At 42.1% G+C, this 26,512-nt stretch overlaps 1 protein-coding gene across 49 annotated transcripts in view; it reads left to right on the top strand.

The window, feature by feature from the left end:
- ABI3BP (ABI family member 3 binding protein) overlaps positions 1–26,512 on the top strand; it is a 477,114-nt gene that overhangs the window by 162,480 nt on the left and 288,122 nt on the right. For 48 of the 49 annotated variants that reach the window (XM_030204134.1, XM_030204107.1, XM_030204139.1 and 45 more), the window contains exons 7-9: positions 1,781–1,832; positions 16,597–16,674; positions 25,813–25,887. In XM_030204134.1, coding sequence (XP_030059994.1) covers positions 1,781–1,832; positions 16,597–16,674; positions 25,813–25,887 — 205 coding nt within the window. The remainder of the gene's footprint in view (positions 1–1,780; positions 1,833–16,596; positions 16,675–25,812; positions 25,888–26,512) is intronic. The other variant, XM_030204105.1, reaches the window with a different exon arrangement.

Below are 26,512 nucleotides of genomic sequence, written 5' to 3'. Positions count from 1 at the left end.
AATCAAACATAGATAAGGAAAGAGCAGGACAAGAGAAGGGGTGGGTAGAGAAATGCAAAGACTGGGAAGCACTGACCAAGCAATTCACCAACACAAACCTCTAATCCAAGCAGCAGGTCCCAATGGACAAGTAAGTCCTACCTTAAGCATCCTATAGGACAGGTGTAAATGTATGCATGGGTGTTTGATAGCTTATACGCTAAAGAACATTATAAAATACTTACCACATGAAGACCTGGAAATACACCCCTTGTTCATATGCACAGTTATGAGCAAACTCTCTTGTACATGTGCATTATTCTTTTTTTAATTGCACCCTATGCATAACCTGTTTTGTATGGACATTTCTTCACCTTTTATAAACCCATGTCCCACATAAGCCTTTTCGATTTTGCCTTTAGTTGTGTATTATCGCAATATAGAAGTAATTTTGCACCCCCACATCTGTTTTATTTATTTATTTTCCCAAATTTCACAATCAAGTAAAACTTGTACAATAAATTTGAACTATCAACAAATTCAAAAATAAAGAATTCTATACAAAGACAGAAAAAAGAAAAATATCAGATAGTTAAACTCAAGTCCACTATTTAGGAATCCAAGGTTACATAAGTGGATATATTTTATAAGTAAAGTTATAAAGAATTAAAACCTGAGTGATTGCAAAGTGCCTTATCACATTCTTTAGAGCAAATAATATTGATGATACTAACTTGCCCCCACGAGTCTTTTAGCTACTAGAAAATCAGTGAGGTGAGAAGGCTCAAAGAAAACATATTTAACTGATTGGTAACGGACTACACATTTACATGGATAATGTAAATAAAAAGTAGCACCAATCTGAAGAATCTCTGGTTTAAGTAATATGAACTGGCAACGCCTTTTCTGAGTTTCTTTTGAAACGTCTGGAAAAACTTGGATTTTGAATCCCATGAAGGCCTTATCTTTATTCTTAAAGTTTGGTTGATGAAGATGTACTTTATCTGGATTCAAAGCCACTGATGCTAATAAAGTTGATGCAATTGCCATTTCAGAGTCCGAAGACTTCATCTCTTTTTCTCATTACTCAGAAGACCAGAATATAGACCCTGAATCATCCGGGAAGGACATAGGGAACTAAAGATTGTTTAACAAGAATATATAAGCATGAATAAAAGCATTCAACTTAAGCAAAAACACATTCTGCCTGATATTTAAAACCATTTAACCAGTTATCCAGCAGTCTTAACTTGGAGTTAGCTGGTTATCTCCCACTGAATATTGCAGGTTAGCGCTTAGCGGATAGCCGGTTATTTTGCACAATATAACCAGCTATCCACTGATATTTAGACCATCACTGGCTAAGTTTGGGGCAAAATTAGGTAGCCAAAATAGCAGGCCTATCTTTGGCTGGTTTCAACTTAACCAGCCAGCACTGAATATCGGCTTGGCCAGTTAAGTTGAAACCGGTCACAAAACACCCAAATATTCAATGCCAGTTACCGGAAACGGCCCTGCATCGAATACCTGGGCTCAGCACCCACTGTGGGAGGCAGCCCGGCTACCTCCCACAGTCTGAATATCGGGCCCATGGACTCAAATGTTTTAACACTGTTTTGATTTACCTAACCTGTATTAAAGTAACCATAACTTGCTGTTAAACTGGGGTTAATCTGCTGAAATACCAGAGTCATCACTGAACAAGTCTGTGTGAGACAACTCATCACTGCAAAGATTCAGGTATTACCAGTGACTGGATCCAAATGACTAACTTCCTTCTTTCCTTTTCTTTTCTTATCAGATGGCACCAGAAGATATGAAGAAACTAATCACCATTCAAGTGATAAAGCAAGGTAATTATTTGAGGCTTCTCCTAAGTGGATGAGCATAGCAAACACACCTAGGTCAATATTCAAGTGCAGCAGTCAGCATTTGTTGTAAACACCAGCTGCGACCTTTAAATTGTCCAAATATATTCATTGCTGCTATTCATATTCAGCTGTGGCTGGCACTAGCTATACAGATAAAAGGCAATGGTCACCAAAACTTAGGCACCATGGGGTAAATATCAGCCGGCAGTGGTGGGCGTTATTCCCAGATAATCAATTCTGGACCTTATCTAGGCCTCAGCAATGAATATCTGGTTTTTACAGCGCTGGCTAACACATGGCCACTTAAGTCGATATTCAGAAGCGACCATCGGTTGCACATTAAGATTTATTTATTTACTAGCCGTTGAGCCTGTTAAAACGGGCTGGTGGGTCGCTGCCCCCCTCCCCCCAAGTTCGCCGCCCCCGCCGCTTCTCCACCCGGCCCGTCTCTTCGCTATTCAACTTACATCTCCGCAGCAGGCAGAGATCAGCTGAGCTCCCGTCGGCCTTCCTTCTCTGCCTGTGTCCCGCCCTCGTGTGACGTAAAGTCAGCGAGGGTGGGACACAGGCAGGGAAGGAAGGCCAACGGCAGCTCAGCTGATCTGCCTGCTGCGGAGATGTAAGTTGAATAGCGAAGAGATGGCCGGGTGGAGGGGTGGCGGCAGCGGCGACTCTGGGGGGGGGTACCAGTGGCGGCAACCTCAGGGGGGGGTAGCGGTGGTGACCTCGGCGGTTCCCTCCCCTTCGCGCAGTTTCCCTCTCTGTCCCGCCCCCCCGTCATCACATATTGACGCGGGGGCGGGACAGACAGTGAAGTCTCTACTGCGCATTTGCGAGTGAGTACGGTCACTCGCCGTTTATATGTTTGATATTTGCTGCATTTGTATCCCACATTTTCCTACCTCTTTGCACGCTCAATGTGGCTTACATTATGCCGAAATGGCAGTAGCCATTTCCGGAGTGAGAAATACATATTATTATTAACAATAAAAGTACAAAAATATGAGGTACATTAGAAGTAAATGTATATATAATACATTTCAGGAGTTTGAAATCAAGGGTAATGTATAAAAACATTCAGTAGAGAAAAAGAAATTAAAGTAATCAAATAGAAGAGTTCACTGTTAACTTGTTCTGATTGAGTTTAGATGTCAGGTCATTTATGAAGGATCCTTTTGATATGTCTTTTTGAACAATTTAGTCTTTAATAGTTTCCGGAAGGGTGTCAGATCATGCGTTGTTTTTATGGCATTCGGTAGTGCATTCCATAGTTGTGTACAGATGTAGGAGAAGCTAGATGCATATATTGATTTATATTAAGTCCTTTACAATTGATAGGACTGTGTTTATGCAGTTTTTATTATGCAAGTGTTTTTACCCCCAAAACTTTATTGTTCTGCAATTCAATCTATAACCACATTATATCTGATTTATGTTCAGCAGGAACACTAATATATCATGTGTCCCCCATCCACCTCCATGGCAAACGCTTGTTTAAAGAAATAGGTTTTCATTAATATCTTTAATTTTTTTAATTATTTCAGCTCGAATTTCCTTCAGAAGAGTATTCCACAAAACTGGTACCAACTAAAAAAAAAAAACCTTTATTATAGGTTGATTTTCATTTTACCCTATGCCTTGATACTTGCGTAGTGAATTCGCATTAAGAAAATTTAAGTCCTTCTTGAAAACCTGGCTTTTTGAACATGCCTATGCTACATGAATCAGTGAGTGTTAATTGGCACAGTTTGACACCAGTGTCTGAAGGGGTGCATATATTTTGCATGTCATTATTCTTGTATGATTGGGTTTTGTCCCTATTTTTCATTGTAGTTCTTTTCCTTTGTTTTATTAGATTGTAAAGCGTGTTGCCCTGCTTGACAGTTAAAGCGGTATACTAAATCTGGAATAATTAAATATATAAGCTGCCTGCCAGGAGCGGACTGACCATTGGAACAATAGGGCAGTGCCTGAGGGCCCACAGCAGTAGGGGGCCCACTCTCTCCTAGCTTCCATCTAATTTAATCACTTTTGATAAGGGGTGAGGGACCCATGGCCCTTATTGCCTGAGGACCCAGAACACTATCAGTCTACAGCAGCTGCCTGCTATCCATGGCATTTTTAACCCTACACATGCAGAAAGTATGACATATTTAGGGGAAAATCATTTGGACTTTTACTTTTTCAATTAGAAGACACAGAGAATTGGACTACCAAGGTTTACTCTCTGCAAACTTCTTCAGATGTTTGTGTAAAGATTCTTGCTGGACCCTCGTTAGTCCTGTATGTTCATGCACCAAGGACCATACCAAGTCAGAGTAGAGAGGAGATGTATACCATCTAGTTATAGCATCTCTTCCCTGGGTTGGCTGCAGTGGTACTGCCTGCTGTTATACAAGTTAAAGATCCCTACTGAATGTGTGGTGGTGATGGATTGACAGAGCATTATGCTAGTTTTCTTCATGGAAGCTGTGTGTATAGAATGTCCAGCCTTTGGCTTCATTTTTGCTTGTGTTGAGAGCAGTTTCTCCAAATGGATTAGTTTTGTGCATACCATGACAAGAATGAACCTCACTCCTATGCTAGGGCATGTGGAGTATGATCACTGTCTCTCAAATTTATTGCTAATGCTCATTGTAATACTTCCATTGTGGAAGGAGTGGCCTAATGGTTAGGGTGGTGGACTCTGGTCCTAGGGAACTGGGGAACTGAGTTCACTTCCCACTTCAGGCACAGGCAGCTCCTTGTGACTCTGGGCAAGTCACTTAACCCTCCATTGCCCCAGGTACAAATAAGTACCTGTATATGTAAACCGCATTGAGCCTGCCATGAGTGGGAAAGTGCAGGGTACAAATGTAACAAAAAAAAAGAGAGCATCTTTCTGGAGTTTATAACATATAGCAGAGCTTGTCAATCTTTTTGTGATCATAACCCCATGATTGCTGCCAAAGAAAATTATGTGACCCTCCCCCCCCCCCCCCCCCCCCCCACAGAGGTGCAGAATACTGATGGAGAGCCCATCCAGGTCGCGACTCATAGCCCAGATTTTGTGACCTCATTTGGGGTCTCAACCCACACTTTGGGAAGCTCTGATATATAGGCAACTTATCCAGGTACACTTGGAAGTTCTTTTTGATCAAGCCTGTGAACCCAAAATGATGGGAAATATTTCTGTATCTTACCGCCACATTTTCTTGGACTGCATTTCTTGGTACTTGAGGATCTTCTCTCTCTCCTCGCGATTCACCGAGTAATCGCTTGGGAGTGGCACCTCTATAATTAATGCTGTTCTGGTGCTTTTCTCTTTTACCACTATTACCAGTTTTTTTTTTTTTTGCATTCAGCATTTTATCAGTCATGATGGGGATGTCCCAGGTGATCATAACCTCTTCTTTTTCCAGAATTCTCATAGGGTCATGGTCCCAATGCTTTTCTGGTATCTGATGTTGTAATGCTTACAGAGTTTCCAATGAATGAGACTCACCACCTGGTTGTGCCTTTCTGTATAAAACTTTTCTGCCATCAGCACTTCACAGCCAGCCTGAGAAAAGTTGAATTGGCTCCCAATCAAAGAACAGATCACCTTCAAAATCTGCACCTTAGTCCACAAAATGATATACGATATAGTCCCAGGATGTATGACAGACCTTATAGATCTGCCAATAAGAAACAAAGTCAGATCGTCAAGATCCTACCTAAACTTACACTACCCAAATTGCAAAGGATTGAAATACAAAACAACTTACGCATCCGGCTTCTCCTAAATAAGCGCAAAACTATGGAATGGCCTCCCAAAAGCTGTGAAAACAATCCACGACCAGATGAACTTCAGGAAATCACTAAAAACCAACCTCTTCAAAATGGCTTACCCTAACAACCCCACGTAAACCTCTTCAACCAGCAACATAGCAAGACTATAATCATACTGGACAACATGCAATCTTCATCCCTTCCAACCCATCACTTATACCTCATACGATCACTATCCAGCTTATTTTCGAAAGAGATTGCCGGCCATCTTCCGACACAAATCGGGAGATGGCCAGCCATCTCATGAACCCGGCCAAATCGGTATAATGGAAAGCCGATTTTGGTTGGCTCCAACTGCTTTCCGTCGCAGAGCCAGCGAAAGTTCAAGGGGGCGTGTCGGCAGGGTATGGAAGGCGGGACGGGGCATGGTTAAGACATGGCCAGCTTCGGCTGATAATGGAAAAAAGATGGCCGGCTCTGACAAGCATTTTGCCTGCTTCACTTGGTCCATTTATTTTAGGACCAAGCCTCAAAAAAGTGCCCCAATTGACCAGATGACCACCGGAGGGAATCGGGGATCACCTCCCCTTACTCCCACAGTGGTCACCAACCCCCTTCCACCCAAAAAAAAAATTAAAAAAACATTTTTTTGCCAACCTCTATGCCAGCCTCAAGTGTCATACTCAGCTCCATGACAGCAGTATGCAGGTCCCTGGAGCAGTTTTTAGTGGGTGCAGTGCACTTCAGGCAGCTGGACCCAGGCCCATCCCCCCCTACCTGTTACACTTGTGGTGATAAATGGGAGCCCTCCAAATCCCCCCAAAACCCACTGTACCCACATGTAGGTGCCCCCCTTCACCCCTTAGGGCTATGGTAGTGGTGTAGAATTGTGGAGAGTGGGTTTGGGGGCCTCAGCACCCAAGGTAAGGGAGCTATGCACCTAGGACCAATTTTTGAAGTCCACTGCAGTGCCCCCTAGGGTGCCCGGTTAGTGTCGTGGCATGTGAGGGGGGCCAGTGCACTACAAATGATGGCTCCTCCCATGACCAAATGCCTTGGATTTGGCCAAGTTTGAGATGACCGGCTTCAGTTTCCATTATCAGCGAAAACCGATGCCGGCCATCTCAAACCCAGCCATCTCTGACATTTGGCCGGCCCCAACCGTATTATCGAAACAAAAGATGGCCGGCCATCTTTTTCGATAATATGGTCGTGGATAGCTCTTTATGGCGCCGGCCATATAGCTGGCCAGCCAACTATTTGGCTGGCGCCGTTCGATTATGCCCCTCCATGTAACCTTGTATCTGTTATCAACCGACTAGGCAAACGCCTCTGACGGTACTATGTAAGCCACATTGAGCCTGCAAATAGGTGGGAAAATGTGGGGTACAAATGCAACAAATAAATAAAGAGTAACTGTTTCTAGCTCTTTCTGACAGAATCAACAGGTGCCTGTTGCACCAGTTTTTTCAATGCTTGCTGTAAACCATCTCATCTGTAATCCACTGTCCTGAGCTGCAACTGTCAATCACTTATCCTTAGGTTACAATTCAACTTTCCTTAACCATTTATGTGTCCAATTTTAATCCACAAATGTTTCCTTGAATAACACTTTGTATTTCCTACTGTACTTATGCAGTTGCCATTTGTTCTTTCTCCTCTGCTGATCCAATTTCTTGAAGAGTTTTTTTTTCTCATCCTTTGGAAATTCTGATGCTTCCTTCCCTTTTGGTACCGATGGATTTTCACCTATTCCTTCTACTCATCAGAATGCTTGTCCAAGTTTTAAATTGGAACTGGATTCTGGAAATTTTCTTTCATATTTCACACCTTTTGTGCATTTGATAAGCTTGGAGGCCAATGATAGTAGCTCAATAGGTGTAATCGTTTTCTCTCAAGACCCATTCCTCCTTCAGCTCTAGGACTGTACAGTCTTGGCATACACTGATGATCATAGATAACTCCTCCATGCCCATGAGGTCTTCTCATTTGCACATCTAGTTTTTCAAGATCTTTAAGAGGCCATTCTACAATACCAAAGCTATATGAGAGTGCAGGAAGTGCCAGCTGATGTTAATGCAGTCTTCAATATCAATTTTAGGGGGGAGGGGTAATTCATCAATCAGGGCCTTCTCATGGGCATTAGGTCCATAATGCGCACTAAGAGAATTAATGTGTACTAAATACTAAGAAGCCCATTTTATACCTATGGGCTTCTTAGCATTTAGGGCACATTAAGACCCTAAATGGTAAAATTCTCTATAATAATGTTGCACAGTAGTGTATTTGGTTAATTTCTGTAATATCCAAAGGTTGTCTTTTTTATACAAATTATGGCCTTATTCATCTCATTGATCATACTCTTTACTCTAGGTGTTATATTCAACTTGGGTAAACCTTTCTCTCTCCTGGATCCCAGCATATTTATCTATATCTATGTAAGCCAATACTTCATGATTTTCAGTTGACTTCTGTTTCTGTCTTTCATTTATCATGCTATCTTGCGTTTGTGGAGCATCGCCACCTCATCTATCCCAGAAACCTTCCCCATTGCTGCCTTCAAATACTGAATTGGCTGTGGCCTCTCTCTCTTCCTGCACTCCTTGTTAAATCATAAGAACATAAGTATTGCCATACTGGGACAGACCGAAGGTCCATCAAGCCCAGCATCCTGTTTCCAACAGTGGCCAAACCAGGTTATAAGTACCTGGCAAGATCCCAAAACAGTACAATACATTTTATGCTGCTTTTCTTAGAAATAAACAGTGGATTTTCCCCAAGTCCATTTTAATAATGGCTTATGGACGTTTCTTTTAGGAAGCTAGCCAAACTTTTTTTAAAACCCCGCTAAGCTGACTACTTTCACCACATTCTTTGGCAACGAATTCCAGAGTTTAATTACACATTGAGTGAAGAAATACTTTCTCTGATTCATTTTAAATTTACTACTTTCTAGCTTCATTATGTGCCCCGTAGACCTAGTATTTTTGGAAAGGGTAAACAAGTGATTCACATCTATCCATTATACTCCACTCATTATTTTATAGACCTCTATCATATCTCCCCTCGGCCGTCTTTCCTTCAAACTGAAGAGCCCTAGCCACTTTAGCCTTTCCTCATAGAGAAGTCATCTCATCTCCTTTATCATTTTCGTTGCCCTTCTCTGTACCTTTTCTAATTCCACTAATCTTTTTTGAGATGCGATGACCAGAATTGCACACAATATTTGAGGTGCGGTCACACCATGGAGCAATGCAAGAGCATTATAATGTCCTCATTTTTGTTTTCCATTCCTTTCCTAATAATACTTAACATTCTATTTGCTTTGTTAGACACCACCGCACACTGAGCAGAGGGTTTCAACATATCCCCTTTCTCCCTCTCTATTTCTCTTTCTGCAGCATCAAGCAGGTGTTTCAAGATATCCTCTCTCCGATACTGTTCTTTAATTTGTCCTCTTTGCTCCATTTTCTGACTCGCCCTCTTTGTGGACCCTCTGTATTCAAATACGGAATTCATAGTGTAATAATAGCAGTACATTATCTCCTCACAGTTTTTAATCCTCCTAAATGTTCTAAGTTATCTGGATAACAAGCAATATAGCCACTCTCTGGGTAAGTTCTGGTACTGACCACCTTCTCTTCATATTCAGTGCCAGTCGCTGTCTGGATAGTGGTGCTGAATATCTGGATATTTTTTGACTGCGCCAGCAGGCATTTTAAAAAGAAGCTGACCATGGTGACTGAACAGTGACGCCAAAATTTCCATACGTTAATTAAAGAGAGCAGACTGTAGAACAGGTGTGACTTAATTCATTATTGAGTCTCAAGGAGAGAATTAAACCAACCCACATTGCCAACCAAAGCATGTGCCAAAATAAAATGAAATCATTTCAGGTTTTGAACGAAAAGAAAATTCTCAGTTCCACCAAAACCAAAACACAGACATTCATTTGTTATATTTGGATGTGGCTACTGCTAGGTTTAACTTGCCAAGTGAAAACCATTCTAAAGGGTGCAAAGAGTATGCAGTGGTGAACAAAATGTTATTTACTGTGGCAATTTGGGAATAGAACATAAATAAAAAATGAATATATCTCTGTTCTAACAGCTCATTTAGGAGCTTATAACATGGTTTGGATTAACTTTTCAAAACAAAAAACTGTCTAATAAACTTAATCTATGATATCAGCTGATACTGGGGGTGATTCCAAGCGGAACCTGTTATTTCCTGAGAAGCATGATATTAGGAAAAACTTGTAGGCTGAAGGGTCCTGGCATGCTTACCACTTATTCAACACTTACTACTGATTCAAATATCATTTTATTTGAAGACAGCCTTATTAAATCGTACTGAATGTCTGTGTATGGTGTGGTTTTGTGTGTTTGTATGTCCTTCTCCCCTTATAACTTAAAAACAGCTGGATATAGGTTTACCAAATTTAATGTGGAGGTAGATCCTGGAGTTTTCAGAGTTGTGTGAGTACTGGGGGGGGGGGGAGGATGAGCTCTGGGAGGTGGATCAAAGTTGGCAATTTTGGCATAAGAAATTAATGGGGGGTTGAACTAAGACTACTACTAGCTCAACTTTTTAAAAGGAAAGTTAAAGGCGCACCTTTTAAGTCAGTTTTAAAAAACAAGTTTCAAAAGTTTTCCATGCAGCTTCCCCCAACCCCCTTTCCCTCATGAAATCCATGAATAGAGACATGAATCCTAAGTTTGTAAGTTTGTACATTTGGTCTAAAGCACCTTGGAGGAGTATACCTTTCAGGAAATATAGACTGCCCCTATTTGACTGACTGTACATTTGTCCTTTAGATTGTAAGCTCCTTTGAGCAGGGACTGTCCTTCTATGTTAAATTGTACAGCGCTGTGTAACCCTAGTAGCGCTTTAGAAATGTCAAGTAGTATTAGGAGTAGCCTAATGGTTAATGCAGTGGCCTAAGAACCAGGGTAACTGAGTTTAATGTCCACTGAAGCTACTTGACCCTGGGCATGTCACCTAAACCTCTATTACCCTAGGTATAAAAGAAACCCCTTAGATGTGAGCCTACTGGGGACAAATAAAGTACCTGCATATACCCCCTAATTGTATTTAAAAAATCAGCGCACAATTTAGGAGCAGATCAACAATTTTGGCGCCAAAAAGAAGGGTATGCGCTAAGCGCAATTCTATAAAGGTCCATGGAACTTAATTTTCTGCACATAGGTCCTGCATCACGCCTAACTTTCCGTGTTGTAAAAAGGGGCAGAGAGTAGGCCGAATGAGAGCATTTTGTGAAAATCGGCATGGATCTGGATAGTGTCAAAGATCCATGCAGATATTTGCACCTGCTATAAAAAGTGCCTTAGGTCCAATTTTATTTGATTTTTCAGGGTCAGGAATTTGATTAGCATGTTCTACTGTACATCTGGTAATATTTCACATATATGGGTGCTGAATAAATTCAGCACAGGTTTTTCAGTGTATTTTATACAATTTTCACTGTGTTTTATACAACATCTTTTTGTTAGATTATACAGAAACAGGTGTTTCTTACCTTGATCTCTGCTTCTGTAGGATAGTCCATCCTGTTTTTTAGAGCACCTTTAACTGCACCCGTTCCCTGTAATGAGAGTGAATTTCCTGCCTCACCTGTTCTGGCTCTCCTTCTGTCTCTCCTCCCTCCCCTTCTAACTGCTGTGTTGTGCTAGTCCTGCACTCACCTCCCTGTGGCCAAGAAGCATGTAGGTAAAGGTCAGGATCCCATCAGGCCCAGAATTATATCCTGTCAGTGAGGGGATCAGAAAGATGCAACCAGATTGGATCAGTAACAGACCTACCATGTTACCCTTTCCAGGAGTGAGATTTGTGCCCAGTTCTGGATTCCTGCCAACCTCATGATGCATTATGGGATGGGCAGTGCTGATCTCAATCAAACCCTGTACTACTTTAGTTTTGCCAAAGCTAAGATTAAGTCCATCAGGAACAGAGAGGATGTTTTTAGAAAAGAATGTCTGGAAACTTTGTACCGTGTACCATAAAAGAATCCCGTTGACAGAGTATGTTTAGGTAAAACCAGACAATTGGATCTGTCTTCTGGCTGTGGCCTATGGAGGACAGATGTGTGCTCAGCATCATTGTTCTGTTCTGTGTTAGTGGTCCAGTTGGGCTGCATTATTATATGCCTCATAGCATTTGCTGAGTTTCACAAAATCTGTTTTCTTCTATCAATGCATGTCCTGTTCAACGTTTTATTTATTGATTTATGACATTTTTACCCCACATTAGCCTGAGAGTGACTCGGGTTTAATGTGACTTACATAACGAACAATTAAATGAGTGACACATATTGTGATTGTGAAAGGCCAATAAAGGGCTCACTACCTCTTACTCTTAAAATTTTCCACTCATATTACTCCTTTTTATGGAACGCTACATTGGCTTCCAGTAGAGGCTTGAATTGTGTTTAAACTTGGGAGTCTAGTATTTAAGATCTTATAGGGTTTAATTCTCTCATATATGCCATCTTTGATCTGTAGGCCTGTATCTACAAGAAATCATCTTGTATGCTATTTTAAGTTGTTATCGTTCCCAAGTCCTAAGAGTATACGTTATTGGAAATTATTTCCAACATCATTTCCCCATCAAGCAGCTAGATTCTGGACTACATTACCAGAAATATCAGGTTTTTATCTAGCTTTGATCTTTATAAAAAGGCCATTAAAGCTCAACTATTTCAGAAGCATGTTTTGGGATAAAGCTCTGTTTAATAACTACTATATTAGCTCCTAGATATTTTGATCTAGTACTCGTCATGTTATCCACTTAGAACTATACTTGGTAAAAGTGGAATATAAAAACTATAACTGTAACTGCAACTCAATGTCCACTCTATCATATTCTAGGAATATGCTATGGGAGGCTGAGGGCCCATTGTGATGAGGTATTGTGGCTCATAGATTACTTGGGTTCACACCAGGTGACACATACATCAGACAGGGCATTATGACAGCACTCCTTTTCTCTCATTCCCTTCCACTCTTCACAGTGGGCAGGAAACCTGTGTAGTAGCCTCAGAATCTTGATATCAGTTAGGGCAACCAAGAGCACTGAAATAAAAACATAGGACACTGATATTAACAAACAAATCTTTTATATAATAGGTATTATAAAATGAAAACAATATATATAACACATTTTCATAACCAAAATATATATAATAAAATGTAAAATATGATAAAATAATAAAACTAAATGTGCTTAAATGTGTAAAAACAGTAAAAAAAAATAATACTTAAATACTATGTACAAAGAACAAAAAGGGTTAGGGAAGAGGGACAGATCACTTTGGGCAGAGGGATGGGAGGGAAGGGAGGCCATCCCAAGAGCTACAGGAGCTGCATCAGAAGGTGGGACAGACTAAGGGTCTTGGGAGGGGTCAGAGAGCAGGGTCCCAGGATGCTCTAGGCCAGATGAGATGTGCCACAGAGTATGCTCAATCCTTGTCTTACCAGCTTCCAGGGGCCTCATTCACTGGTCCATGCTCTCAAGCATTGATCCCATCCCCTCTGACATAGATTCCATTCTAATGGCAAGTGCAGGGCAAGGTGCTGCTACATCTGCACCTGCCCCTGCTCCAAGAATTGCCAGAGATTCAGCTCTCTGTGTTGGGGGAGATGGGAACAGCAGCAGGAGGCCACTGTCCTCTTCCAAATGAGGCTGGTCTTGCTGCTCCTGGGGTGGCATAGGGAGGGTGAGATGGGCTGGAGGGGGGGTGGGATGTTGGGCTGGGGCTTCTTCTTCTACCTCCTCCTCTTCTTCTCTCTCTCTCTTCCCCTTCTTCTTCTTCCCCCTCCTCCTCCTCTGCTTCCATTTCTTCCTCATCTCCTTATTCCTCTTCCTCCTATTTCCCCTCCCTAGGGGCCGCTGGGCCTGGCCCTGTGGCAGCAGGACCAGAGGGTGGTACATTTGGTGACTGAGCTACAAAGGTGAGAAACATAGACATTGGTTGCAGTCATGGTCTCCATCAGATGCACATTTGACCATTACATATTCCAAGGTGGGCATTGTAGGTTGGGAGTTAACCATGGTATTAGGGGGTCAGGGTTCAACATTTTGCCTGTTGGTTATACATTTCCACCTCCTGTTTACAGTAACCATGTTAGAGTGTTAAGGTAGAGTGACAGCTCATTCAGATGCTCCCTTCCTCTAGGCTGAGTGAGAAGTACAGAGGGAGCCCATGGTGTGTGCATTTAACACTACAGTGTTTCTCACCTGCCTGCGCCTCCAGTTGGCATCTCATCCCCTGGAGGTAGTCTTGCTGGTGCTGCTACAGGTACTGTCCACATTTCCTTAGGTCTTCTCTCTGAATACAGACAAAGGATGAGGAAGGGAGAGGAAGAAGGTTGAGTGGCAGGTACATGACAGATATTTCACAATGCTACCTTCCTGTTCACAGTGGGGCTTGACATTAAAGTGTTACATAACTTCTCCTGTCTCCACCTCCACATGCCGCAATGTAGATTGCCAAGCTGATGTATATTTGCCTCATGACATGAAGGAAGAGGCTGTTGTGGTATTATAAGGACAAGACATATATGGCAATGGCAATCTTACACTCTGACATGTGTGGAGGAATGGAGAAGGTGGAGTGCAGAAGGTAACCTAGTGGTTAACAATTGATTTGCCATGCAAGTGTAGCCAATTCAAATCCCACCAGCAACACCCATCATCCTGAGCCACTCACTTTACCCTCCATGACCACAGGTACGCAATCAACATACAAACAATATCTTTTGCTGGGGTCACATCTGATAGTACCTTGCTTGCACTTTGCACTGACCCCCCTAGGGAGGGAGGTTTGCTCATTGTAAGAGGCACTGCTGTAGCTTGGAAAAGGTAGCCTAGTGGTTAAAACAGTTGATTTCACATTCAGGTTTGGCAAATTCAAATCCCACCAGTGGTATCTATCGCACCTGATCTGTTCACTTCACCTTCCATTACTACAGGTACATGATTAGCATGCAAACAGTGCTTTGTTGTTCTGCAGTCAAGAGCTTTACTTGTATTTTGCACTTACCTCCCAAGAAATTATAGACTGGTGAGCCTTAGTCAAGGGAAATCTTGCCTTATCAATCTACTACATTTCTTTGAAAGGGTGAATGAACATGTAGATAAGGTGAGCTAATCAATACTGTGTATCTGGATTTCCAAAAGATATTTGACAAAATACCTCATGAAAGACTCTTGAGAAAATTAGAAAGTCATGGGATAGGAGGTAATGTCCTATTGTGGATTAAAAACTGATTAAAAGATAGAAAATAGAGTAGGGTTAAATGATCAGTATTCTCAATGGAGAAGAGTAGATAGTGGGGTTCTCCAAGGGTCTGTGCTGGGACGGCTGCTTTTTAACATATTTATAAATGATCTAGCAATGGGAATAACTAGTGTGGTAATTAACCCCCCTGTTTACGAAGCCATGCTAGCGGCTGCCATGACGCAATGCCAATACAGCCCATTCAAAGTGAATGGGCTGTGTCAGCATTAGCGCACGGCAGCCACTAGTGTGGCTTAGTAAACAGGGGGGTAAATTTGCTGATGACACAAAGTTATTCAAAGTTGTTAAATCACAAGAGGATTGTGAAAAATTGCAAGAGGACCTTACGAGACTGGGAGCCTGGGCATTCAAATGGAAGATGATGATTGATGTGAGCAAGTGCAAAGTGATACATGTGGGAAAGAGGAACCCAAACTATAGCTTCGTGATACAAGATTCCACATTAGGAGTCACTACCCAAGAAAAGGATCTAGGTGTCATCATTGATGATGATGCTGAAATCCTCTTCTCAGTGTGCAGCGGCAGCTAAGAAAGCAAATAGAATGTTAGGAATTATTAGGAAAGGAATGGAAAACAAAAATGAGGACATTACAATGCATCCATGGTGTGACCACACCTCAAATACTGTGTGCAATTCTGGTCACCGCATCTCAAAAAAGATATTGCAGAATTAGAAAAGGTTAATAAAAAGGGCAACAAAAATGATAAAGGGGATGGATCGACTTCCCTATGGGGAAAGGCTAAAGTGGCTAGAGCTCTTCAGCTTGGAGAAGAGACGGCTAATGGGAGATATGATAAAGGTTTATAAAATACTGAGTGGTGTGGAATGGGTAAAGGTCTATAAAATCTGGAATTCGTTGTCAGAGAATGTGGTAAAAGCAGTTGGCTTAGCAGGGTTTAAAAAATTTGATAATTTCCTAAAAGAAAAGTCCATTATTAATGGACTTGGGGAAAATCCACTACTAATTTCTAGGATAAGCAGCATAATATCTGTCTTACTGTTCTGGGATCTTGCCAGGTACTTGTGACCTGGATTGACCACTGTTGGAAACAGGATACTGGGCTTGATGGACCTTTGATCTGCCCCAGTATGGCAATGCTTATGTTCTTATATATTGTGTGAGAGAGAGATTTATACATACATGATGAGAGCAATTTATGATGAAAGAACATACATATGCTATCAAGTATTTTTATTGGATTGTTCTGGGAGGATGTGTACAGCATCAGTCTTGAGAAGATCCAGCTCCAGGATCAAACCTGGGACCATCTACAGAGGTCTGGGTCAACTCATGGGCACAACTTCTAATTGGAAAGAAAATATCATGTGAATACTCAATGAGAAATTCAGATGTTGTGATTGGTACCATTTGTATGGTACCACTAGATATACAATGTATACAGCTTTCTCTGTGTATAAAGTGGCACATATCCACACAATGTATATATGATGTATACTGAAAGTATATAATATGAGGTTGATATTCAAACTTAAGCTATACAGTTTTCATACACTCCTCCTTACTGGTTAATTTTAATCTAAGCAAAAATGTGCAATGTCAGTCATCTGGATAACATAAGCGCTTGGTGGATTTTTGAATATGGAGCTCTATGTAGCTAATGCAATATGTATAAAAAAGGTAAGACATTTTAATTGTTTGCTTTTTGTTTCCACAGTGATTCAAAATATCACAAATATGAAACCTCTCAACCCAAAACCCACTGTTGGGCCTTCACCACCAGAAGCAACCCCAGGTGATCAAGTGTTTATTCTTCTTATGTGTCACCAGAAATCAGCATGTTCAGAATTCAAAATGCTCTACAACATGAATCAGTCTCAACAGGAAGTTCTGCTGCATGCAGTATCGGAATTTTTAATTACTTCAGTTTTATTCATTTATTAAGCATTTATCAAATTGTTCTAGGTGAAGTATAATAAAGATTAAAACATGAAAAATAGAAACAATAACAAATATAGAGGTCCTTTTACTAAGGTACACTAACAGATAAAGGGCCATGGTTACAAAGGCATGTTAGCATTTTTAGCATGCACTAAAAATTAGCATGCGCTAACCATGCATTTGTAAACAGAGCCCATAGTGATAAGACACCCATAGAGAGGCATAATCGAACAGCGCCAGTCAAATTGATGGGCGGCCATCTTCGGGGCTGGCTTCGTGAAGGGGCAGAGCCAAGCGTATTTTTGAAATACGCTTGGCGCCAGCCAAATCGCTCGCCAGGGTTAGATGAGATAGCTGACTCCAATTTTCAGCCATAATGGAAACTGGAGATGGCCATCTCAAATCCGGCGAAATGTAAGGCATTTGGGCATGGGAGGAGCCAGCATTTCTAGTGCACTGGCCCCCCTGATATGCCAGGACACCAACCGGCACCCTAGGGGGCACATTAAAAAATTAATAAAAAAAAACAAAATTAGCTTCCAGGTGCATAGCACCCTTCCCTTGTGTGCTGAGACCCCCAAATCCCCCCCAAAACCCACTGCCCACAACTCTACACTATTACCATAGCCCTAAGGGGTAAAGGGGGCACCTACATGTGGGTACAGTGGGTTTTGGGGGGCTCCCATTTACCAGCACAAGTGTAACAGGTAGGGGAGGGGATGGGCCTGGGTCCACCTGCCTCAAGTGCACTGCACCCACTACAAACTGCTCCAGGGACCTGCATATTGCTGTCAGGGAGCTGGGTATGACATTTGAGGCTGGCATACAGGCTGGCAAAAAATGTCTGATTTTTTGTGTGTGTGTGTGTGGGAGGGGTGGTGACCACTGTGGGAGTAAGGGGAGGTGATCCCCGCTTCCCTCCAGTGGTCATCTGGTCAGTTGGGGCACTTTTTTGGGACTTGGACCTAAAAAAAAAAGGTCCAAATAAAACGGACCAAATTCTCCTGATGGCCGGCTTTCTTTTTTCCATTATCGGGCGAAGCCGGCCATCTCAACGCATGCCCCCGTCCCGCCCATCTCCCGCCCACGTCCCGCCTTCGCTACCATGCTGACACGCCCCCTTTCAACTTTCGCCGGCCCCGCGACGGAACGCAGTTGAAGCCACCCAAAATCGGCTTTCGATTATGCCGATGTGGGTGGATTCAGGAGATCGCCGCCCATCTCCCGATTCGTGTCAGAAGGTGGGCGGCGATCACTTTTGAAAATCAGCTGGATAGGAATATACGAGGTCTTTTACTAAAGCTTAGCTTGAGTTATCTGGAGCAGGGCCTATAGGAATAAAATGGGTCCTGCTGCAGATAACTCGAGCTAAGCTTTAGTAAAAGACCCCTTTAATGAACATCTTGTCATTTAGAGCATGCTAAATCCATTAGCACACCTTAGTAAAAGGACCTCATAGAAAGAATAATATATCAAATTTTATCTCCACAGCAGTTGTCTATTTAAACATCATAAAAACTTTAAATAGTAATTAGCTAGCATTGACAAACAATGATCTCCCAACAGAAATTTGTATAACACAAATGATAAATTAATAACAAATTTAAAGAAGTAAGCTGATAAATGGGTTCCCCAGGGGACCTACAACCCCCAAAAAACCCAAACTATGCAGATACACCAGAAAGCAGTTCAATAAAACACCTTTTGAAAAAGATGAGCCTTTGGAAACCATTTACATTTTAAACATTGTTTTTCTAATCTTGAATTCCAAAAAGCTGAGGCCATGCAGCTAAAACCCAACACCTTTTTTTGGATCAGCTTTATATGCCCTGATCAAAGGGACAGAAAGCAACAAGTCATCTGCCTGTGCTATGCTTCACAAGCTTTTCAGACAAATAGGCTGAACACAAATCATGTGCAGCTTTAAAGGAAAGATAGACCTATAACATCAATATATTCTGTTATTATATGCATGTTCTTGATATGATCCAACAAAAACTAACATTGAAAACAATAAAAATGAACTGTGAGAAATCAACAACCAGTGAAGGTAGGACAGAATAGGGGAATACAATCCCATATACCACAGTTAGAGATCAACTGATGCAGCATTTTGAGCCATCTGCATGCATAGAATCTTTCTAGCAAGGCCAGTAAAGAGAGAATTGCAATAATCCACTGATTTCAAGTGCTATTGACTGCAAAACAGTGGGAAAAGGTATGCAGACTAATACTATAGCAAAAAGGAAGGCATCTGTTGCCAAACTTAATTCTAATGAATAGTTGCTTTCATTCATTTAATAGTTTTATATCCTGCCTTTCTTATCGTATCTACCATAGAGCATGTGAAAACTTCAAAAAGTATCAGTCAAGGCATGTGCGCCTACAATATTTATGTATCTGTCATTGCATGTTCATTCCATAATACTATTGTGTGCTCAAACTAAAATTCTCTTAACTGAATTACAGAGAAGTATTAGTTTGACAGCAGCCATTGAAATTGATGGACAAGGTTTGATTGCATTAAAGAATGAGCATGCAGTTGCGGATATGCAGGGTGAGGCAAAAAAAAAAAAGCAACCCCCCCCCCTAGAGTTTTTTGCTGTTTTCTCAGCAACCGCTTGAAATTTTCACATGACAATTTACTGCTTTATTTATTATTACTATCTACATTTAATTGCCAAGTAGAATGAGAATATCTTTAAACATGGTGAAGTTAACAGAATTTTTAGCGTGACTACCCAGTCATTTTGATTAACAAAATTTCATTTGTAGTATCGTCTATATTGCATTTACAAAAATGTTTGCACTGTAAAACTGAACTAAACAGCAGCAGTGATCCAAACACAGCAAGAGTTTATCCAAATATCAACGTTAATGGAAACAGGATCCAACCTGACCAAATTTCGGAAAAACCTTCGTCAGGGGTCACATAGCTTTCCACAATACATTCATAGATTCAAAGCATGTACTGCAATACCTGCATAGAAAAAGTTCTGGTCCAGTTCCAAAGGTCAGTAACCACCAAGACTTCTGATCCCTGATGAAGGTTTTTCTGAAACTTGGCCAGGTTAGGTCTTGTCTCCATTAAAGTTGACATTTGGATAAACTCTTGCTGTGTTTGTCCTTCCTTGGATTGCTGCTGCTGTTTAGTTGTCTGTTCTCAGGGCCGTGCCGATGCGGTAAGCGGGGTAAGCGCCGCAGGGGGGCGCCATCCTCTGGGGGGCACCGCCGCTGCGTGCTTACCTTGCCCCTCCCGCTCCCATGTAGGAACTGCCCGCCCTCTTCTCCCCCCCAAGATCCCTTTCCTTTTTTTTTCTTTTAAATTTACCTTCCTCCGGCAGCGCAGTGTCAGTGAAGGAGGTGGCGCTCCCAGTCCCGACGTCTCTAGCCTTCCATTCGTTCGCTCAGTGTCCTGCCTTCTTCTGACATCATCCTTGACGTCTGAAGAAGGCGGAACACTGAGCAAACGAATGGAAGGCTAGAGACGTCGGGACTGGGAGCGCCGCCTCCTTCACTGACACTGCGCTGCCGGAGGAAGGTAAATTTAAAAGAAAAAAAAAAGGAAAGGGATCTTGGGGGGGAGAAGAGGGCGGGCAGTTCCTACATGAGAGCGGGAGGGCAGGGGAGAGAGGAGCATAGATGGGAGGGCAGGGTTCATGGAAGGGAGAGAGGGGAATTGCTTGATCGGGATGAATGGCGGGGGCAGGGGACAGATAGGCATGGATGGGTGGGAGGGTAGGGCTCAGGGAGAGAGGGGAATCGCTGCCTTGGAGCCAGGGGGGGCGGCGGCGCCGCCAACTGGTAGTCTGCAGGGGGGCGCCAGAGACCCTTGGCACGGCCCTGTCTGTTCTACTTCTGCAGTAGGCTGTGTCCTGTTTGTTTCTTCTGCACTGAAAACTACCATTATTTGAAGAAAAAAAAAACCCAGAGCTGGCTTACCCTTAGTAACTGGCAGGCCTTGAGCATGTGCAGATGCTCAAGGCCCTGATTGGCCCTACTTGCAGTTACTTATGTGTCTGTGTCAGCGTCAGTGTCCAGGCTTACTATTAAGGTGAAATGCCAGAGGGAGAAGGGAGAGAGATAAATACCAGTCACCAATGGGTAGGAGAGACTTGACGACTCAACTATAAACTGCAATCCCAATCTATGGGCTTTTTTGGGGGCATCCAAAAAATTCAGCATATAGTCGAATATATACAGCATAAGTTATCTGGATAGCGGACTGAATATCATCACTATCCAGACTGTCTTATCCGGATATTCAGTGCTGGCCACTATCCTGATAGTGGCGCTGAGTCCATGGATGTTTGACTGCTGTAGCTCCTCCGCACTATTTTTACAATTCTAGGTGGATTACAAATCAACACACACAGTTTAAAACTTATAAAACAAGACATGCAAACTATTTTTTAAATTTCACATATCACTTAAACATCATGAAGTCTCTTTATCAGACTCATATATTCAGTTTGAAAGCCTGACCAAACAAAAAGGTCTTTAATGCAACTTTAAATTCTTTCAAGTCCCTCAGAGACCAGATCTTTGCTGGTAAGTCATTCCACATTTTAGGTCCTGCAACAAAAAATGAAGATGTTCTATTCTCCTCAAGATGTACCATGCGAAAAGATGGCACATCCAGCAAATTGGAAGCTGCTGACCATAATGACCATGAAGGTTGGTGTAAATGCAATGTAGACAATACTACTAATCAGGGGCAGACTAAGGGTGATCTGGGCCCCCGTTCAGCTGCTACCCAACACCCCCCTGCCGCCTCAGCTGCCACCCCTACTGCCCTGGTCCTACCTAAGGGGTACTGGTAGTCGCCCAGTGGCCTCTGCAGGGGGGAGGGCATGTTCTTTCCTGCCTGCTGCATTGCCAGTATTCCCCTGCCTGCCGGCACCGCCATGTTTTCAGAATGGCGGCTCAGACTTCCCACGGTAGTCTCGCAGGTCTTGATAGTCTTGCGAGACTTCTGCAGGGAGTCTTGGCTGCCATTTTTAAAATACGGTGGTGCCAGGTGGGGGTGGGGGAATAGCGGCAGCCCTACGGGCTGAGCAGGAAAGAACATGTCCCCCCCTCTAAGGCCACAAGATCACCAGCGGCATGCCAGGCATTCGGGCAGAGCCTCTGGACCTAATGATTTCATTTTCTGATGATTCTGGTGGCTGAATATTGACCCAAGTGTGTTTTACATCTTAGATGCTTTGACTTTCAGCTAGATCTTAATTATACTAAAATTAATATTCAGCAGATGAAATTTTGGAGACATACTCCTTTTTTGTTATAGAACTAATGAGCAACTGCGTGTAATGGTCTACCAGATAGAAAATAAGATTTCAAGGCACATCATGTGTCGCTTATACCAGGCCCTTCATACTGACCACACCAATATGACTCACAATATTGAGATCTATGTCAAGAACCACACCCAGACTCTTAGCCTGGAGTTTTACAGAACGAGTAATTCCTATTAGGAAGTTCTGTATCAGTCATGCCTCACTTGTTTGTTGGTATAAAGAGAAAATACTCCTTCATGGACACAAAATTGTGTTTACCATTGTTTCTGTGTGCTGTCTCCATGTACGTTTTCATTAAATTGATTAAGGATACACTATAAATAAACTAGACAGTCTCAAAACTAAATCCTGAATGTACATACCCTACTGACGTCAACAGAATGCTGAGTTATAGTGTGTGCCTGGGAAAATCTTTTGTTTATTTTCCTGTTATTAACTTTTTTTCTTCATGGGTGGAGGCTTGTTTTCTGCATTTTACTACATAAAATTTTCTTTTCATCTTGGCATTTTATTTCTTGTATCATTTCAGATTGGAAACCAACACAACATGTAAACAAACGTGGTGTTTCAATGTCATTTAAATAACTGCACCTCCCTATTGATTAATCCATGCTCAAATGCATCTTAATGCGATTTCATTTCAACACATCATAATAGCAATAGTGTCCTGAACGGTCACGTTCCATGCATGTACAGCCTTCTGTCCAATCCAGGCATTGAAATGTGGGGGTGACATAGGACTGGATTCAGTACATGGCACCTCAAATACTGTGTGCAATTCTGGTCAGGGCAACTCAAAAAAGATATAATGAAATTAGAAAAGGAACAGGGAAGGGCAATGAAAATGATAAAGAGGATGGGACAACTTCCCTATGATGTTGGAGCCAACTTTTCAAAATGATTGGGGGTGCTGCAATTTTTTTTTTTTTACAGGCAGTGCGCCCCCCCCCCCCCCCCCCCCCCCCCCCCCCCCCCGGTACCATAAAATCCTGTCTACTGCAGTGGCAGCGCCACTCATAGGCTGCCTGCAACCTGCACCAGGACTTCTTCCCTGAAAAGTTCCGCCCCTCAGTCCCCCTGTACTGTGCAAATATAAAGAGATGCAAATTTCAAAAACTGACATATTTCAATCACTATACTATAGGTTAACAAATAAAACAAAAAATGGAAAATATGATATCATTTTATTGGACTAAATACATTTTTCAATTAGCTTTCAAAGGCCAAAACCTCTTTCCTCAGGTCAGGACAGTATACTGCTGTTATGGTATTCTGTTCTGACATGAGAAAGGAGGGTTTGGTCTCCAAACATTAGTCAAAATGTATTAAAATAGTCCAATAAAGATATCACCTTGCTTCCATATTCTTTATTTATTAACATAGCTACCACATTACTTTATCCTAAACTAAAAATAAAATTCATTTTTCCTACCTTTGTGGTCTGGCCATTTACTGTTTCTAATTGTGTTGGTCCCAGTCTCTTGTTTCTTCTTTCATCGATCTTAACTCTTCCCCATTTCCATCCAGCGCCTGCCCCCTCTCTTCCCCCTTTCCATCCAGCGCCTGCCCCCTCTCTTTCCCCTTTCCATCCAGCGTCTACCCCTTCTCTCTCCCTTTTCCATCCAGCATCTATTTTCTCCATCCATGTCTAGTTTTTCTCCTCTTTTCCCTTTCCCTCATCTCCATCAGTATGCATCTCCTTCCTCTTTCTTCACTCCCCTCCATCCATATGCATCTCCTTCCTCTCTCTTCCCTCACCTCCATCCATGTCCAGCATTTTCCTCTCTCTCCGCCCCTCCATCCATGTTCATCTCACTTCCTCTCTTTCCTTCCCTCCATCCATGTCCAGCATTTCTCCTGTCCTCCCATGAATCTTTGTACAGCAACTCTCCTCTCTCCCCTGCCCTCCCCACCATCCATGTCCAGCAACTCTCCTCTTTCCCCTGCCCTCCCTCTTCTCCCTCAACAGCCCTCCTTGCCTTCCTGCCACCTGCGTTTAAAACTCATTTTACCTGAAGTCGTGACGGCAGTGAAAGAAGCAGAGCAGGCTTGCCTTCCCTTCCCTCTCAGCGTCCTGCCCTCATTTCCTTTATCCGTGAGGGCGGGATGCTGAGAGGGAAGGGGAAGACTGAAGGCGAGCCTGCTCTGCTTCTTTCACTGCCATCACGACTTCAGGTAAAATGAGGCGGGCAGGTAAAATGAGGACGTTGGAACCGGAACTTCGGACACGTTGGATGACTGACAGGTTGCAAAATATTGGGGGTGCTTGAGCACCCACGGAGTCGGCGCCTATGCCCTATGAGGAAAGGCTAAAGTGGCTAAGGCTTTTCCGCTTGGAGATAAGATGGCTGAGGGGAGATATGATAGAGGTCTATAAAATACTGAGTAGCATGGAACAGGTAGACTTGAATCGCTTGTTTACTCTTTCCAAAAATATAAGAACTGGGGGGCATGCAATGAAGTAAATTTTAAACAAATAAAAGAAAATATTTCAACGTGTAATTAAACTCTGGAATTTGTTGCCAAAGAATGTGGTAAAAGCAGTTGCTTAGCGGGGTTTCAAAAAGGTTTGGATAGTTTCCTAAAAGAAAAGTCCATAAGCCATTACTAAGAAGGACTTGGGGAAAATCCATTGCTTATTTCTAGGATAAACAGCATACAATTTATTGTACTGTTTTTGGGATCTTGTCTGGTACTTGTAACCTGGATTGGCCACTGTTGGAAACAGGATGCTGGGCTTGATGGACCTTCTGTCGTCCCAGTATGGCAATACTTATGTTCTAAAATTAGGCACCAGGAAAAATCAGTGCTATTCCATAAAGGGCATTTCAGGATGAGTGCTCTTTATACAACAGTGCACAGCACTGATTCCCATACCCAACTTTGGGTATGAGAACTTAGAGCAGCTGAAATCTTGTATAAATCCTGGCACGCAAGTTGGGCACACATCTCCCAAATTCTATAACATTGCACTCAGTTTTTCGGAATGCCCGTGATCCACCTATGCTCTTCCTATGGCCATAACCTCTTTTGGATTGCACACTATGAGATTTGAGCACCTGTGTTTTAGAATAGTGTGCAGAGAGAAGCAAGTGCAAATCTTAATTGGTTCCAATTAACATCAATAGTTGATTTTTAGCATCCAATTGACTGTTAATTGCTCGTTAATATATTAACTTGCTTGCACATCTCAGGATCATGCCCGAATTTGAGCAACCTTTATAGATTCCAGGGGTTAATGTTTTGGGATCAGACCTTGTTGTCCATTGCTATCTTTAAAGCTCAGATTTGTCTACAAAAATTCTGTCTCTGCTGAGGCTCGATACAGTAATGTCCATCTTCGGACACAGGAACCACATTTGACTCCAGTAACACAGAATTGTAAGAGTAGCACAGAACAGAATTGGATTGGAGCAGAAAGTAAGACAGACAGTGAATATTGCTATGTGAAATTTAGCACACCACCACAATAACCTTAATGTTGACAGTCTCAGGTCATCTTAGGTCTTCATCTCTTCTAACCTTGAGATTCTCATAAAGATGGACTTTATTATTTAGGGATGTGAAAAACTTCCTTTCTCTGCTATCAAGAAGATTGAATAACTCGATGAACAGAATACTAGATTTTACGTTCCTTATTGCCACCACCTTTTTTCCTTTTATTTTTAAAGGAAAATAATATTTTGTTCCAGGGCACAAAAAAATACTACATGGAGTCCCTGAGCCAACCAAAGTAGAAGTGCTTGAAACGCCAAAGCCAAAATTGGGTGAGTTTCTATGTTCTATATAGATTCAAAGATGGATTTTAGAACTGTTGTGCAGTTCCATGTACTGAGTAGACTCGATTGCTGTTTATTTTGGGCTCCTTGCCATTGTGATTAAAGATTTTGAAGTGGTACGAAATTTAGCTGCCCATCTTTTGACAGATTGTAAGCATATTGATCACATTTTCTTGCAACTTAAGGCCCTTTATTGGTTGCTTGTGATTCAGCAAATCATTTTTAAAGTGTGTTTTTTGATTTTCAAAATGCATAAGAGGAAGGACCCAGTTTATTTGCAAGATATTCTGACTTATGTGCCAACCCATTCCTGGCATTCAAATGCTGTGTTTCTGTGGAGAAGTCGTTAAGGGTGGCCCACTTTCCTATGATTTACAATTGTGCAATTTCTATCGTGGGCTCTGGAATCTAGAACAGGATTATGATTTAATTCAGAGCAGATCAGGAATTGTCTCTCATTTTGAAAGACTATTAAGTCTTTTTTGTTTGTTTCTTTGTTTTCTCGAGCTTTTAAGGACATGATCTGATTATTGTTTAGTTTTAACATCTATCTTGATGTTACAGTTGATGTATGTTTGTTGATAACTGTTAATGTTTTATTATTGTGTTCCAC

This window comes from Microcaecilia unicolor, chromosome 5 (genome assembly GCF_901765095.1).
Source record: "Microcaecilia unicolor chromosome 5, aMicUni1.1, whole genome shotgun sequence".
Classification (NCBI taxonomy): Eukaryota; Metazoa; Chordata; class Amphibia; order Gymnophiona; family Siphonopidae; genus Microcaecilia; species Microcaecilia unicolor.
Note: the sequence above shows the minus strand (reverse complement) of the source record. Positions and strands in the feature narration are given on the sequence as shown.